The 16,233-nt window shown below is 36.3% G+C and overlaps 1 protein-coding gene across 1 annotated transcript in view; it reads left to right on the forward strand.

Annotated features, from left to right (window-relative positions):
- Positions 1-319: 319 nt before the first annotated feature.
- EPHA3 (EPH receptor A3) overlaps positions 320-16,233 on the forward strand; it is a gene marked incomplete in the record, with an annotated part of 1,122,317 nt that continues 1,106,403 nt past the window's right edge. Inside the window, 1 exon segment of the mRNA XM_044072146.1 lies at positions 320-631. Coding sequence (XP_043928081.1) covers positions 403-631 — 229 coding nt within the window.

The following is a 16,233-nucleotide window of genomic DNA, read 5'->3' on the forward strand; positions in this document are numbered from 1 at the left end:
AAGGTAAAATAGCGCTGTATGATGCTTTATTTAGGACGGTAATAATATAGTTATGTAACCAGATGTATTTAATATAGTTCTAATCAAGCTTCCTCTGAGTGAACCCCTTCTCTTCCTCCTTCTAAAATTATCCAAATTGTTAATGAATGACTGCATTATTTAGCTTCTACCGGACAGGGTGGGGATAATTAAGTAATTCCTCAGCCTAGACAAATACATTTTGGACTGGAATATGTTTGACCTGAGAGCTACGCTGGCCTTTAAATGAAATAAATCGGTCAGAACAGACAAGTTACAAACCTCCTGGACAGTGTCCGCTGAGTTGTGGTGTAGCAAACGGCGGTGAACTCTAGGACCCAGAGAGGCAGCTCACGGACTCCGGCAGTAGTGAGGCAGAGGCGCATGCTCCTCCTCCTCTTCTCCAGTGTCAAACTTGACATGAGCGTGCGAGGCGAGCATGGGAGCGTGTCTAGCGAGCGAGGACATTCTCATAAGTGGCGCGCTACATGGAGACATGGTCCTCGCTCAGCTGTCTGTGCCAGCAGCATGGATTGTCGGTGCAACATCCGCCTTGTGATTCTAGGTATCATCCTCCATCTAGGACCGGCTATCAGCTCCTCTCCCAATGAAGGTAGGGGCATACAATAATGTATGTATGCATGCATTAAGAATGGACCGTTCTAATTGCACTTTTGCTGCTTTTTTTAAGTGAATCTCCAAGGTTAAGTCCCACTTTTAAGCTGGTCCCCAACAGCAAGTAAGCAACAAATCTGAACAGGTTCTTTTACTAGGGCTACACTGTGGATACAGTTATTTCGTTGCATACTAAGGTTATGTTTAAAAATTGTAAGCTCTTACATTTTTCATAAAACAGTCTGCGTATATTTATTTCATTCAAAGCCCATATAATGCATGACGTTTTTTCTTTAACTCAACGGACGTCTCAAAACGAAGAAATTGTATTATCATTGTAAATGTTAAGGCGTGCGATTATCCAAATTTGTTACATTTTGGTTCCTAGAATACCATTTAGCAGGTGTATTTATTATAAGGATAGGATTGTTTTCTCAATGATCGGTTTATTGGTAATCACAACTCGTGGTGTTACTGAAATACTATCCAGACAGGATTGTTATGTTTTCCTATAGCAGATCCCAGCTTGGCTAAAAACTGAGAGCTCGTTTGATTTCTGTTAGTTTACTAATAATGGTCCTAATTGGAAGACCATCAAATTAGCAAGACATAATGGTCACGTAGATTATTTTATCTTGGCCCAATTTTAAGACCGGTCAAATTTTTAATTAGTTAAGATGCGCTCATATCGAATTGAGTCTCATTTCCGTGTCAAAGTTTTTCGTACTTTCACTTGTGGAAGCTATGCTGCTTTCTATGTCAAAGAACCTGCCGTCAGTTTGCTTAAAAAAAACTTAATGCAGGAAAAAACTGCCCCGTACTTTTTTAAGTTGTAAACTCGATTGAGTTGTTTTTAATGAGACTGCTTTGTCTCGGTTTTTGGCTACTTTATGTGCTGTGAAGTTAATTATAAAAAAATACCCGCTTTTGTGAGAACGTATTCAGAATAAGGTTTATCAATCTGTTATCTAAAATGTTGCATGCAGTAGGGTGAGCTATGTTAAGTACTAGTCCCGTGAGGTGTTTTAAGAGTTGTAGTATTTCTAGACGTTACACTAACTGCTTGGTTCATATTCTGCAAGAAAGTAATACAAATAATAAATTATAATAATTTGGTAGTATTCTGATGAGCACTTATGGTTTTCAAACCTACACACCATTGACAAATATGCTCTCTGTGAATGTTTGGGAGTGGGAATGACAACCCGAACTTGAGTACAACTAAGATGCAGTTTTGCTCTCGAACATTTCCTTACCTTGCAGGCTGCTCTCTTACTTAATCAATAACATTTCAGGTGTTCCACTGTTCATTGAGAATGGTCTTCTAAGAATCCAGTCCTTTATTTTTTATGTGTATTTGTGTGTGATGGCTCTGTAAATTAGTAGTCACAAGCTCTTGGTGTTCTACATGTGTAACTAGCTGAATGTAGAGTAATTGCATTACAGATATATAGAGTAATTACAGGTATTAACACACATTCAATCAGGTGCCGCCATTGGCTCACTGCTCCATCATCACTAATATAAATTAAGTAAGCTGTTCAGACAATGAAAACTACATCTGTCTTGTGAGCTATGTATTTAATAAGGAAGTGATGTATGTAATTATGTTTACAGTTCATTCATTTAGTATATAGCAATGAAGAATCCCCCCCCCCCCCACACACACACACACACACACACACACACACACACACACACACACACACACACACACACACACTTGTTCTGTTGGAAACTATTATTCCTTGCTTTTTTTTGTTTGGCATTCATCTTACCTTTTTTATAGTCTGCTTATGTCATGGTTTCAGACTTAATATATTTGTTCTGGGAGTCTGAATGGCTGTTGTCTAATTGTACATTTTTGATAGCTTTATCAGCATGCTTTCCCACTGGTTGGTCTAAGTGAGCTATTTAGACTATAGCCTAACAAACAAGAATGTTTAAATGTGCATTTAAGATGTGCTGTTGTATGTTTACTGTTTTGGAAATGTATTAGTCCTGCTGCTTATAGTTAATCACTTTCAAACTTGACTTGGCCAATACAAAATATTGACTCGAGGAGTAACTGTACCAAGCATGTAATTTGTAAGATTACAGGGTTCTTGTTGTGAGCAGGAAAGGGTCATCCTAATCTTTGTTATATAGTCTGAAAACTGTCGCAAGACATTAAAGTAACAAATGCACAACATGTGAATTCGTTTAGATTATGCAGAACATGTGGTCTCAAGTCATAAAGTAGTGCCCGCTATGTGTTTTTCATTGGTCTCACGAGAACAGTAATTTCAATACTGACAGAAACAATGTTTAGAATAAACTTTGTTTTGCCTGTCTTTTGAACTGTAGTATGTAGTTAATAAAGTTTGCCAGGTCTGTTGTCAGCCTGAGAGATAGGTGGCACTCAAGCTTGATAAGGATGTTTGCTGGCAATAGCTATTGTTTTGAAAGCTGCTACATAGGAAAACTCTGATTTGCTGTCTTACTGTTTTGGAAGAATATTCCCTTTTCTCCAGTTGACAATACTGTTCTTCCAAGTCCATTGGCTTATACTTGGAAATGAGTACTACATCCAACTTTCGAAATGCCAATGCTATCCTGCTTGTTTTCCATTGTACTGTGTGTCTTTTTAAATAAAATTCTAAAGACTACTAGCTGCAGGCATTTTGTAATTATCTGATTTGAGTGCATATTGTCTTGAACCTCAGCCTTAGAAGGTATGCAGTTAAGTTATTCTCTTGTCAAGACTTTCTGTACATTGTGATAACTTCGGTATTTCAAAACAGATGGATAAAGTAGTATGTTACAACAAATGACTGAACTAAAATGAATAGACTTAAATGCATATTTTCTGCTATGGAGATACTTTTGACTCACTACTAATTCTGTAGGCTATTGTGTAAGATATGATGAGGGAATACTTTTTAAAGTTGGAAATCCCTCTGTAAAGGTTTGTCTTCTGTAATTTTAAGTGTTTGCTCTGTCTGTAGTGACCTAGACCTGCACTGTTTTTATAAATAGTTAGCTTTGTTCTGCATTCTTTATACGATATCCGAGAAAAAAGTAAGCTTGCAAATTAGAGTACTTCAGGATATTTTCTTGCTGATTTTAAAACTAAAAACATTTGATTGATGTTTAATTTATATGGCAAGTGTAAAAGCCTCTGACTACAGCTCTGAAGACAGTTGCTGTTGGCATATATTTACAGCTGTTTGTAATGCATCTACAATTTCGTTACATTGAGAAACATTTAAATATTCTGGAACTTTTTGAACGTTTGTTTTAATGGTCTGTAATTTATAAATAAGTGTAGTAGTGTATATGTTGTCTTTGTCATGTGCTGTAAAATGCTAGTTTGGAAGAAATAACTCCTTCCCTATGGAGAATGTAAACCTTGACTCTTGTTGATGTAGATTCTGCTATCGAGGGTCGGGACAGTATGTTCTTCAAAATTAGAAAGGTCACAAGTCTTACATAGCCTGCTGGTTTCTCCACGTAACTCCATAGATTATCATCCGGTCTGAACTTTTCATGACAGGAGGCTCTACCCAAGCAAAAGAGAATTTGTCTCTGGGGTATGTGTGTGTGCACACATATATAGGTATTAAAGAAAATGTGCACTATTTACACATGCGTGTGTATACATGGGCATATGTTTACAATTTAGCTATATAATGAATCCTTGCATATCTGTAGATATATATTATACAGATACATATACAAAAGCTTTTATACACAAAATGGTACAGGAATGACTAATATTTGTCTGCATGCAAATTATTAAAATAGGCAATTGTCAATTGTGCAAGATCCATGCCATGTATCCCTTCACTTCACCTCACATTCTTATTTAAAAGTTAGAGAAAAGGATTCAAACGGGCATTGCTTGTTTAAATAACAATTTAAGTTAAAATAAGCGTTGGTTTTGCCCTTGTTAGAGCTTTGTTACTACTACTAGATCTGATTGATGTACTTTTTTGTATTTTCCATGTAACTTGCAGTGGAGGTTTTACTGCAAGACAATTTAAACCAATCACATTCAATGACTTTGAAACAGCGGTACCTTCGAAGTTTGCATCTTTATTGTGATTTGGTGTTTGTACTTGGACAAAGAGTTAAAAAAAAAAGTCAGTGTGTGTGTCTGGCTGTTGCTCAGTGTGCTAGACAAAATGCCAAATGTAGGCATCTAGTCCTGCACGTTCACCTGAATGTAATGTATAACAAAACAGAGGACAGAAGATGCACTGTATAACAAAACAGAGGACAGAAGATGCACTGTCTTTTCAGTGAAAAAAAAATTCCTACTATGGATAACCTCAATGTAGCAACCTAATTCTCAGTTTTCCATAATGACAGCATAGGGAGTGTGTGTGTGTGTGTGTGTGTGTGTGTGTGTGTGTGTGTGTGTGTGTGTGTGTGTGTGTGTGTGTGTGTGTGTGTGTATATGTATGTATATATATATATATATATATATATATATATATATATATATATATATATATATATATATATATATATATATATATATATATATATGTATATGTGTGTAGATGTATTTTAAATTGGTGGTTCTGTGCATATATCTGCCTGAGTTAGTGGTATTTCAAGTAACCGTAAAAGATAATGCAGTTCTTATCAATAGAGGTAGTTTTTTTTTTTTTTTCCCTCATAGTACTCTCTCCAAAAAATAGGTGATGCCTACTAACCCAATCAGTAACTTGTATACGAATGTTTGTAATTCTTGTGTATATTTTATACACACATGTAATCGTGTTGTGTACACAGGGAAACAAATATATGGAGGTACTATATGCATACCTAACTCCTATATAGTTTGTATATATACATAATTTGTTTGTACAATGCTGATTGCAAATCTATACCTTTTTTATAACAGTAAATGTATTTGCATGTAGTGTGTGTAGACAAACTAGTAGTGCTGCTGTTGTCGAAACTCTTTGCTCCTCCCTGTGTTGTTCACAATGTAGGTATGCTTTTGTACTGAAGCTTCCATGTTATTCTTGTAAGAGTAACACGCTTATTCAGTTAACCACATCATGTATGCCGTAGTGTTTATAATGCCCATGTTCATTTTAAGGACTTCGTTGGCTTAGTTTTTTTTTTTTAACTTATCGCTTTACTGACAGCCCTCGACTTTTATGTAATGGCAGAAAAGGCATGTATATTTTCATGTGGTTGATGTGCATGTGTAGAGTTGTCTTGTGTTTTTTGTGTGTATGTATAAAAAAAGTGCTGTGTGTAATATTTTCCTGTGAGACTATAAATGGCTGAGTGGATATAGATGTGTTTTTGTGCTCCAGCTGCCTTTAATTTACTAAAAACCTAGGTATGTTGCTTTGTGTGTTTTGTTGGTTTTCCCTGGTAATTATTTTGTAACCAGATAAGGCTGACAGATGTACATCTCTATGGTTAAGTGTGAACTCGAAGGATTGGAAAGCCTAACTGACTCGCTGAAGGTTAAGCGTTATGCTAGTGGGACTTGTGTGAATCGACCCTAAAGCTGCTGTATCCTGCAAGCAGATGTAAAGCTCTTTGTATAAGTAAAGTAAGCTGTGCTTTCAAATTATTTACTGCATAATTTTCTTCCCACTGATCCTTTTTTTTTTTTTTTTGAGAATCACTGGTAAATTTTGCATTTTACTCTGCTTTAAAATGGGAATTTTAGCCATTGCTCACTGTATTTTTCCAAAATGCATAATTAAGTATATTGTATTACCTACTTAATGTATTATACTCTGTTACACACATGCCACGTGTGAAAATATTGGAAATCTATATTCCTGCAGTGTGTGGTGAAACAGCAGTTAATACAGATATAATTGTTTTGTATGAAAGGGCAGATGAAAACCCTTGTTTTTGACAACCCTGATTTGCTCCAATGTTTCTTTGATAATAAAAGATGACAAATGTACTGATATTTTAGGATAAAATACATTTGGTAACTTTTCTTTAAACATTACAGAAAGCTGGCAGTATAACCCCCATAACAATATATTGCACATCAATAATAGAAGCTATTAAAATCTGTGATGCTTTATTTTTCATAACTAACTAAATTATTCTGTAGCTATAATAATTTATCCTGCAAAGTTTCAAATTTCATTAAGAGATTTCCTGTCTTCAGCACCTGAAAAAGTTGTACACTGTTCAAGCCAGCTTGTTAAACTCCATACTTTTATGGGAAGGGAAGCGTAGTTTCACACTGTCTTCTGATATGAGACTCATTATAAAATGTATCTTTTTAAACAGTACTCTTAATTGCAGTGACTTTTTTACTTGGCCCATTTAATTAGTACACTTAATAAATGTCAGAGTAGACAACTTGCATTATATGTGCTGAAGTGTTTATTATTCGGTGGACAGACAGATTCAGTTTAAGTTCATGTGGCAGAGCTAGCAAAAGGGCTAAAGAACTGTAACTTGTTAACTGAAGCTGTTTCTTTCATTTTAATGTATTTATACTTTGCCATTAAAATGGGAGAACACAAATGTATGCAAAATGAAAGTGGGGAAAATAACTTCTAAAGCTGAGTACTGTATCCTTTAGGATTTGATGGTTCCAAGTTAGTAGGAAACTTATTTTAAACATTAGGACACTCTAGTTTTCTAATGTTCTCTTGGTACCGTGTTTTCAGCGTTTCATGACTATGAACAGTCTCCATTTGATGGGATCAAGTCACTTAACTAGGTGGTGACTCCTGAAAGTTGTTTGGGTTTATCAACTTGGAGGTTAATAATAAAATAATTAATGAAGATTATTTAAGGGAACATGGCAGAGTATTTTGCCTATATTTTTTTAAGTTATTTCATTCTTCAGATGTTCCATGTACAACTGCAGACCTAAAACATCTGTATGATTATGTCTTTTACATAGAAGTTTAAAAAAAAAAAAGTACCACCCCTGACTGAGTTTATATGGCTTTTTCTGCATAAAACATTACCTTCAAGTGTTGTAGATTAACTTGTAACTTAAGATTTGCAAAATTAGTCACTGCCCATGTGACTGCTTGTGCTACGTCCAACAAAGTAGATGCATGAATAGTGCCACTGTGTGCATACGGAGAAAAAAATTCAAAACAAAATCCAGATTTCTGGGTAGAATAGCATTGGTCCTTTAGGTTATAGTAATAGTAGAAATACAGAACTGGGAATTGAAACTGTGGCATATGTTTTCCAGTTTGTGATGCAATAACTGCACAACAGTATTGTAGTATTAGATGCAACACATTCTATTTGTTATTTACTAATTTGCTATGCCTGCTGTACTGCATTTAATCTGTACTGAAGACGTAAAGTTGACTTTAGAAATACTGTGAGAGGGAAGCACGGCATTTTTCTAAGGTGTGAACCCTGGTAGAAAAGTAATTTTCAGTGTAACGGAGTAGTTTTGAAAAATCACCCTAATTTCCATCCAAATTTTAATCTCTGTTCAGCTGTGGGTCCAGTGTGATTGTAAATAGCTGTGTGTAAGGGGTTTTTGCCTTCAAAATACAGTTACAATCAGGAAACAAGAACCTGGGATGTAAATGATCCTTTTCATGATAGGATATGTGATGTGCATGATTTAGTATGGAGAATGTTGCTTGGTGTTTCTGATTTTTATATGGTGGGTATTTCATAGATCTTTATCTCATCTGTTTCCTTGTTGTGATTTTTCTGTGCCTCGACAACTAGGCATGTTCCAAAACAAAATTGAGTGGTAGGTTCATGTACAGTTTTAAGTATTTATTATTTTAGTTTTATGTATTAATTGTAGAAGGAATTACACTAGGTATACTACAATGAGCAGAAAGACCGATCCTCCAAAGGTTTACTAAGAAAGGCGTACACAAGATTGATAAACCTGCCCCCCCACCCCCACCCCCCCAGCTGTAATTTTCATTCACAAGTAGTTTTCTAAATCTTGGAGATTTAAGTTGAGCAAAGGAACTTAACATGCAGATATAGTTTTGTTTCTTGTTACTACACAAAACTTCTGGTTCAAAAAAATCCTATGGGAGTATGGACTACATATGAATATAAATGTTCATGACTGTAGATGTATGGGGTTTGAATTTCAGCTATTAAGAGTGCAGAGTGGGATAAACAGTGTTACATTTTGTGTGCTTACAACCAAGTTGCAGAATCTGAGGAAAAATGCTTCTGGTACCCTTGCTGTTTGAAATATAGGGACATGTACATAGTGGCATGTGTATTTTAGTAAAAAAAATATAAAATTTTGTAATTGATATGGTAGATTTAGATCCTCTCTTCCTTTAATAAAAGATTAACAAAGTGACCAGCACTGAATATGCATTTTACATTTTATAAATCTGACTTTAAAAGACGAAGCTTTCTTTACCTATTAGAACCATTTCACAAACTTGTTGCCAGAGTATTTTTGTCTTTAAAAACCAGAGCTAGGCAGTAGAGTTTCCGATTTTTTTTTTTTTTTTTTAACTAGGTAAACTGGACACGACTGTCCACTCTTTGCTCAAAGTTATATAATACCAGACATGTAAATAAGCAGTCCAGCCTCTATCTATAGTTTCATTACCAGGTAAATGAACTGGTCAGTAGAACCTTTTCAGCCATGAGCTGGTCCATACAGGAAGAAGACAGTGCGAATTAAAAATGAGCAAATCTAAATTAGAATAAAAATGTTTTATAATGAGCAATTTGATGGGTACTAGTAAATTCAGCAATAACAAAAGGGGTTTGTATTTCTAGATTATCTTCAAATTCTAAACGCATCTTGGATAAGCTTAGTATGTAGTCTAGGCAGAAAATATCTCTGTCAAGCCATGCACAAGAGAATAATAGACATTGGTCAGAGGTCTGGTACTTGCCGGATTCTAAACATGTTCAGTGCAATGAGAATGTGGCACAGACGTTAGCATCACATTCATAAAAAGTGTGCATATCTGCAACGGCTGGATTTTTTTCACTGTCATAATATTTGAGAAGCAAAAGACAACCTAGACTAGATACAAATTTCAAATGTTATTAGTCAGATTTTAATCTACTATTTTGAAAGTTTTTTTTCTTGGTCGTTACAGTTCAGTATTGAGTTTCAGCAGTTGGTACAAATGTCTGTCATACTTTGGTTACTGCACAGATATTTAATGTCTTGTGAGATCTAAATAGCCTGTAATGTAACAAAGTACAAGTATTTGTGATCCTCAGAACCCTGAAGCTGAAAACATCAGTGTCAGAAAACATACACGTAAGCATGTCTTCAGATGGATGCCACAAAATGCTGCTCAACTGAAAGAGTGGTGGTGGTGTCACGAAGATTGTCTGACAAATGGATCATCGTGATGCCAGTAGGTGGAGCTATAAGCTTAAAAGGACAGAGTGGAAAATCTGCTGAATAAGGACCTGAAGGAGTCAGCATTGATTAAAATGTGCTTACACAAACTAGACTGGGATAGTCTTGCCTGATTAGGTGTAGTCATTTTCTGCAGACAGAACCCTGATTATATGTTTCCATAATCTGTATTTTGCTGTTGCTTGATTATTTAAGTGCAGACTTTCTGAATTTATTTGTAATAACTGACCTAGGTCATGGCTAGTGGCCTTGAATATTTAAATAGATTTAAAATTCTCTTCTGTTTACACAGCTTGTGTGTATAATCAGATGGACAATATATTATGCCTGCATTGCATTTGGTTTTCTTAGACTGCCATGGATTACTGTGAATGTCGCACCGTTTCTTTCTATAAGATCACCATTTCCAAAGTTTGAGGACTTGTACCATTTTTAACATCCATGAGCTTTGTTGTACTCTCCTAGCCTAAATGCAAAACATCTGTTCATTCTGTCTCATGATTACCTTCCCTTTTTTTTTTTTTTTTTTTTTTACAGTATTGGTGCTGTAGCTATCATGCTACAAGGGACAGTTCTGAGCCCAAATGGGTAACTGACCTTTAGGAGGAAATTCTCTCCCATGCCTGCAGTCCTCTCTAAGCTGCAACTCCCATGTCAAATGACCACCATTGTAATATTTTACTATCTTTAAACCAGAAAAAAATCACCTAGGTCTACTAATTTTAAACTGGACTTTATTCTGCCAGGACTTGAAATAAAAGAATTTCAAAAATAGGAATGTAGTAACAATATATATTGGTTAAACCTCACCATGCAATTCACAAAAACTTAAATGTGCATACATTGCATCTATATGCACAGCACACACTAATATGAAATTGCAGAATGATTTTTCTCTGTTATTACAAGCCCAGTAAATGTTATAAAATAAGGGACCTCACTAAAGTAGTTGTGCAAATGTGGAAGTTAAATGTGCAAAAGAATTGGCTAAACTGAAAGCGCTCTGTGTAGTATTAAACAAGACCATGCAAGTCTAAAATTAAATGATTCTTGTAGCACAAACACCACATATCACCATGCTCCATCAGAAAAAACAGGGTAGCTGAGAAGAGTGGACAAATGGGACCAGGCTTTATGGAAAGAGAAGCGTTAAATTACTGGAATGGTTTGAGGGAGTGGATGGAAGTAATATATTAAAAAGGGGGAGGGATTATTTGAATGTAGTGGGTTCCACTGACAGCCCAGGGACAAAAATGTTTTGTACTGGCTATTTATCTTATGCCAAGGTACTTTATAGAACTGGCAACAATGTAGCTGGGAATCAAGAAATAAAGGCCATTTAGACAGAGGTACAACAGGTTTCATTATTTCCGTTTGGGTGAATGATTCAATGTGTAAAATTTTGTGTGAGAAGTAACGATGCCTTGCCTGTATACTACTGCCATGATTTGCTCTTACCTTCCATCCTGTAAATCTGCTCTATCATTTTGTTTTGCTATTTGTACTTCTCTGAACAATGTTGCTAAGCACAGTTTTTGTTCATTACTTAGCATTTTTGTGTTGCCTTAGTATGGATTTACACTGTACCTTCCTCTTTTTGGTGTGAATTGTGCAGCTTTCCATATGCGATTCTGTCTTTGGATACTTGTCTTTTGGGAAATTGTGGGATTTCTTAAAGAATACCGAAGTCAGACTGACTGCTGTTTTCTATTTTAGCAAGTCTTGCACTCTCCATCCCAGCAGTGGTAATTTTAGTTATGTCATCTGCTTTCCTTCGTAACATGGATGTTTAGTGGTGCTACTATTTCTTTTATAAGTCGTGGAGATAATCCCATCAAATGCTACTGGCTTTCAAGACTTTATCCTCCATAAAATTATTAAAGTGAGAGAATTTTACTGATGTAAGTTTCTCTTCACTCCCAAATTTACAATAGTGCATTATAACGATTTTTTCTGTTCTTGCCACTTGCGTACTTTTTTTAAATATTTTTAAGTAGAATCTATCTGCCTTTATGTATGTGTACACACACATGTATAGACTTATGCTGACCTGGATTGGCCAGCAGGCACTGCTCAACTTTATTACATACAAACAAGTGGAATCGCATTTTTAAATTAAAAATGTTGGCTATCTGCTGTTTCCCATATTTTATTCTGATGCATAGTTTAAACAAAGCACGGAATTTGTTTTTTATTTTGGTCTTGGTCTCAGCCCTGGGGAAGTGTGAGTGAGTGTGAGCTACAACAACAAACTACATGTTTACAAGTTCTGTGCATGCATGTGTTTTCTAGTTATTGCAAAATGAAAGGAAATGGCAATTAGACTCTTCACATGTAGAAAGGCAATGTTTGATCTGTGTTGCTGTGTCTCTTTATATACACTTTCCATTTCCAAAGGCAATGTTTGACCACTCGTGATAAGCAAATCACAGGCTTTCAATTTTACTCTAGCGTGCTTTATGGCAGATTAGAGAAACTATCTTCTCAAAGGGCATGTTCTTGCCCCTCCCAGTGATATTTCAAACATAAGTACCTTCTGCAGTTAAATGTGGCAAGTCTTCACATCCTGATTCTTGTATATGTGCAGGTGCCCCACATCAGCACGTTTGCACCACCATGACAACTGAAGGGACCTATGAGCAACTCTAAGCAGGTCACTCAGGACTATTTCAGGTATGCATAAGTTTAAGGTGGTACCCCAAAGCAGGTTATTTAAAGGGGGCGCATATGGTAAAATAAGCAAATGGAAGATGCAGGAAGCTTCCCACTACTTCAACTATGGTCCAAAAAATGAATTTTTTGTTTACTCTAATTCAGAGGTTCTGCTGATCTAATAGGCGTAACTGAAACAGACCATATCTGATCAGTCTTGCACTACTTCTTGTTTTCTTCTAATTCTCCCCTTCCTGTCCTCCACTCTTGGCAGAGCTTGTGAATCTGCAGGTCACGTCTAATGATATGAGTTTCTTAACCTGGAATGCTGTAACAAAAATATTGGAGGGTCACTGTGTTCCTAGGTATAGATTTATGAAGGAGATCAAATGAAATTTGAGTGTTGGGTTATAATTTTACTTTGGCTGGAAAATCAAGTAAATGGGGGGGGGGGGGACTTTAACTTTTGATTTGGATAAAACTGGAAGAAGAAAAAAAATCATGGAATCTGCAGCAGCAAAGACCAGTATCGAAGCCCATGATTTCTGCATGTAGTGGAAGTAGAAGGTCTTCAAGGTGTTAGAATTATAAAGGAAATCACACGAACTATTGATACAGAATATTAAGACCCTGTGAAGTCTGACAAGCTAAGAAAAGTAACCATCACTTCTTCATAAACTGCACTTTAAAAAGGAAACAAACTATTAACACAGTATGCAGTTTCATTGGACCTGTAATACAGAGGGGGTGGTGCCCTTTCTGTGACCCAGCTGATGGTGGGTCCAGCTGGTAGTGGGTTCAGCAGTAACATGAATGATGGAGGAGCTACCAGAGGAGGGAGAGGGGTGAAAGAGTAGAATGTTGGAAGTTTTCCTCCTCTCGTGGGCACCATCAACACAGAAGGGACCAAAGTTGCCTGAGCAACTGCATCAGTTGCAGAACTGCTTTCCTGCTTCCTCCTGCACCAGCTTCATGCAGGGAACGGCAGGGCAGCACAAAGAGAGCCCCCAATGGCTGCCTGTATGACAGTCAACTGCATTATTGCATTTTGGAAGAAGTTCATGTCATTTTTATGAAGGGTGACAACAGTAAATTATCTTTGGGTTATGCCTTTTGAAAGTGCCAGGTGCATATATTTGGTCATAGAATTGAAAATGTTCAGATAAATATAGTCTAAGTGGATATCCACTAAGAAAATTGGTAAACACTAGTTTCTGAAGATTGGCAAGAAAGAGGATAGTTTAGCTCTCAAAGGCTCTGTTAAAGATAAGTCCAGTGAAGTCTCTTATCAAATCTGAGTCCACGTTTTTTGCTATAAAGAGCAGTAAGGATACCATGACCATCCCAGAGTCCATGGTCTTTGGTCTAAGTTAGTTCATTTGGCTATCTCTGCTTTATGCCCTATAATAAAAGAGCTAGGAAATGTAACACTTCAAAAGTCCTTTTTATTAATGTGTGGTTAAGTGCATTCATTCATAGTAATAGTTAACATCATCAGGACAATTCCTATTGTACAATCCCCTTCTGTTTATATCCGTTACAATATTCATTGGGTATCTAAAACATTAGTAATTTAATTACATTTGTATTTACAATTTACATTTTAAAATCATGTAATTTTAAAGGGACCAAGTATATGCATACCTACTTCCTAACTTGTCCTGCTTTGAATACCAAAATAGTATACTATTAATAGAAACTTTCTCATTACTACCCGGACTTTCTGTTGCATTTAATTTCATTTGCCATAACCAAGTTCTTCTTTCAAAGGTAAACTTCCCAGTCCCCTTCTCTCATTTTGAGGAACTAAAGTGTTATAAAACACCTACATAACCATGTACTATGTTATAATAAATTTTAAGTAAATCGTTGCTGATGTTTGTTCATGGTTTATAAATTGGTTACTAATATTCATAGCTTGACAAGCTGTGATAGGGCTATTTTAAAAGTGGGCATCTTTGGGTAATTGGTAAAAGATGGGTTGTGTAATTGGAATTTATTTTGATGAAGTGCTCAACCGATCATTAGTAAAGGACTTTGTGGTACATCTCTTCTGACTGCGTGTTTTTAGTATATAGAATATAAATGGAATGGACTCTTCCTGGTCCATAGGGAAAGACCTGGTCCATAGGGAAAGATACTTGACAGGGGAACAACAAAGATATGCTGAAAATCTCATGAGTGCCACTCAAGTGGTGAGTGAAGAGTGTGTGGGATGCGAGTGTTCTTCCAGCACCATCCAGAATTAATGCAAGGAAGACAGAGGCAAATATTAACATTGCTGATTTCTGCAATGCATATATCTTTTGTGTTGAACTAAAAGTGATGGAATCTAAATTGAGTCTCTGGAGGTGCACGGAGGTGCACATCTGGTTTGGGACAGAGGTAATCTACATCCTACATTCATACACTTACTATTTACTTCTGAAGACCAGTAGAGCCCAAACGTAACCCTTGGCCCAACCCTCCAGTAAGACAGTAGCTGGTGGAAAGGGTGCACAGTCCACGAAAACTACCATGCTATTAAAAACGTCAAGTTCATTTTCTATTCCCATGATTGTTTTCCAGCTGTATTGATTGCATTACAGTGTTTAGGCTGGTATGGTGTAGATATAACATTTTGTATAACTAGAAATGTCTGAAAAAAATTAAATATCAAGATACAAAAAGACCTGTCATCTCTGCATGCTTCAAGACACCACCTCTGAGCATAGAACTACAGAAAACGTTCTTGCAGGGAGGAATCCCCCCCCCCCCCATTCGACCAAATTCTGTCAACAAAACAGCTGTTTACTATAATGAATGAGGTAAGCTTACAATTTTGCAAATAGTAGTATAAGAAGAAATACAAATTATTGTGAAGGGGTGTTCTAGAGTGCCAAACTACAGGAAATTCCCTTGTGTTTCTAGTACCACACGTCCAATTTCTAGTTTTCCCAGAAAATAAAAAAATGATATCCTTAGTTATGTATGTGTTGTAATCATAACTGTGAGACAAAATGCGATTTTAAAGAAATCTGTGGAAAAATACTAATTTTAGAACCGTGACTATGGGCTGCTGTTAAAGCAAACAGTAATTTTGTGTGTGTGAGAAATTGTGTGTAATCATTCTGTTTTTAAAGCTAGTACGTTTTTTTGTTTGTGTAACTCTGCACATTCTCAGGATTGTAGGACACGCACAATGGTGAAAATTTTACACATCTGTGGTAGTCTAACTCCATATTGCTGGGTCTCTTTGGTATTTTGGTATATTGAATGAATAGCAGCTTAGTGCTACAGGGGGAATAGGAATGGGATATGTCATGGGGCCTAATTGTGGCATTGTGAGGTCAATATTTAAACATTACTGCATGTTTTCTTGTCTAGAGATCACCACCCCATAGAGTTCTGTTTGGTTACACATCTTGACAATAACATGTATACAAAGACTGACTGGGCCAGAAGATTTACTCTGGGTGCTGGTCCTACCCTGATTCTGAAAGACCTGTTGTCAGTCGAAGTGACTTGGTGGAAGGCCCATCTATATAAACAGGTTTACTTTGGGAACCAGATTCCAAAATACCCTTATCAAAGCAACTCTTTCTGGGTCCTACAAAAAGAGTCCAAGTATCAAGCCTTCC

This window comes from Protopterus annectens, chromosome 5.part0 (genome assembly GCF_019279795.1).
Source record: "Protopterus annectens isolate FY-2018-M chromosome 5.part0, PAN1.0, whole genome shotgun sequence".
Classification (NCBI taxonomy): domain Eukaryota; kingdom Metazoa; phylum Chordata; order Ceratodontiformes; family Protopteridae; genus Protopterus; species Protopterus annectens.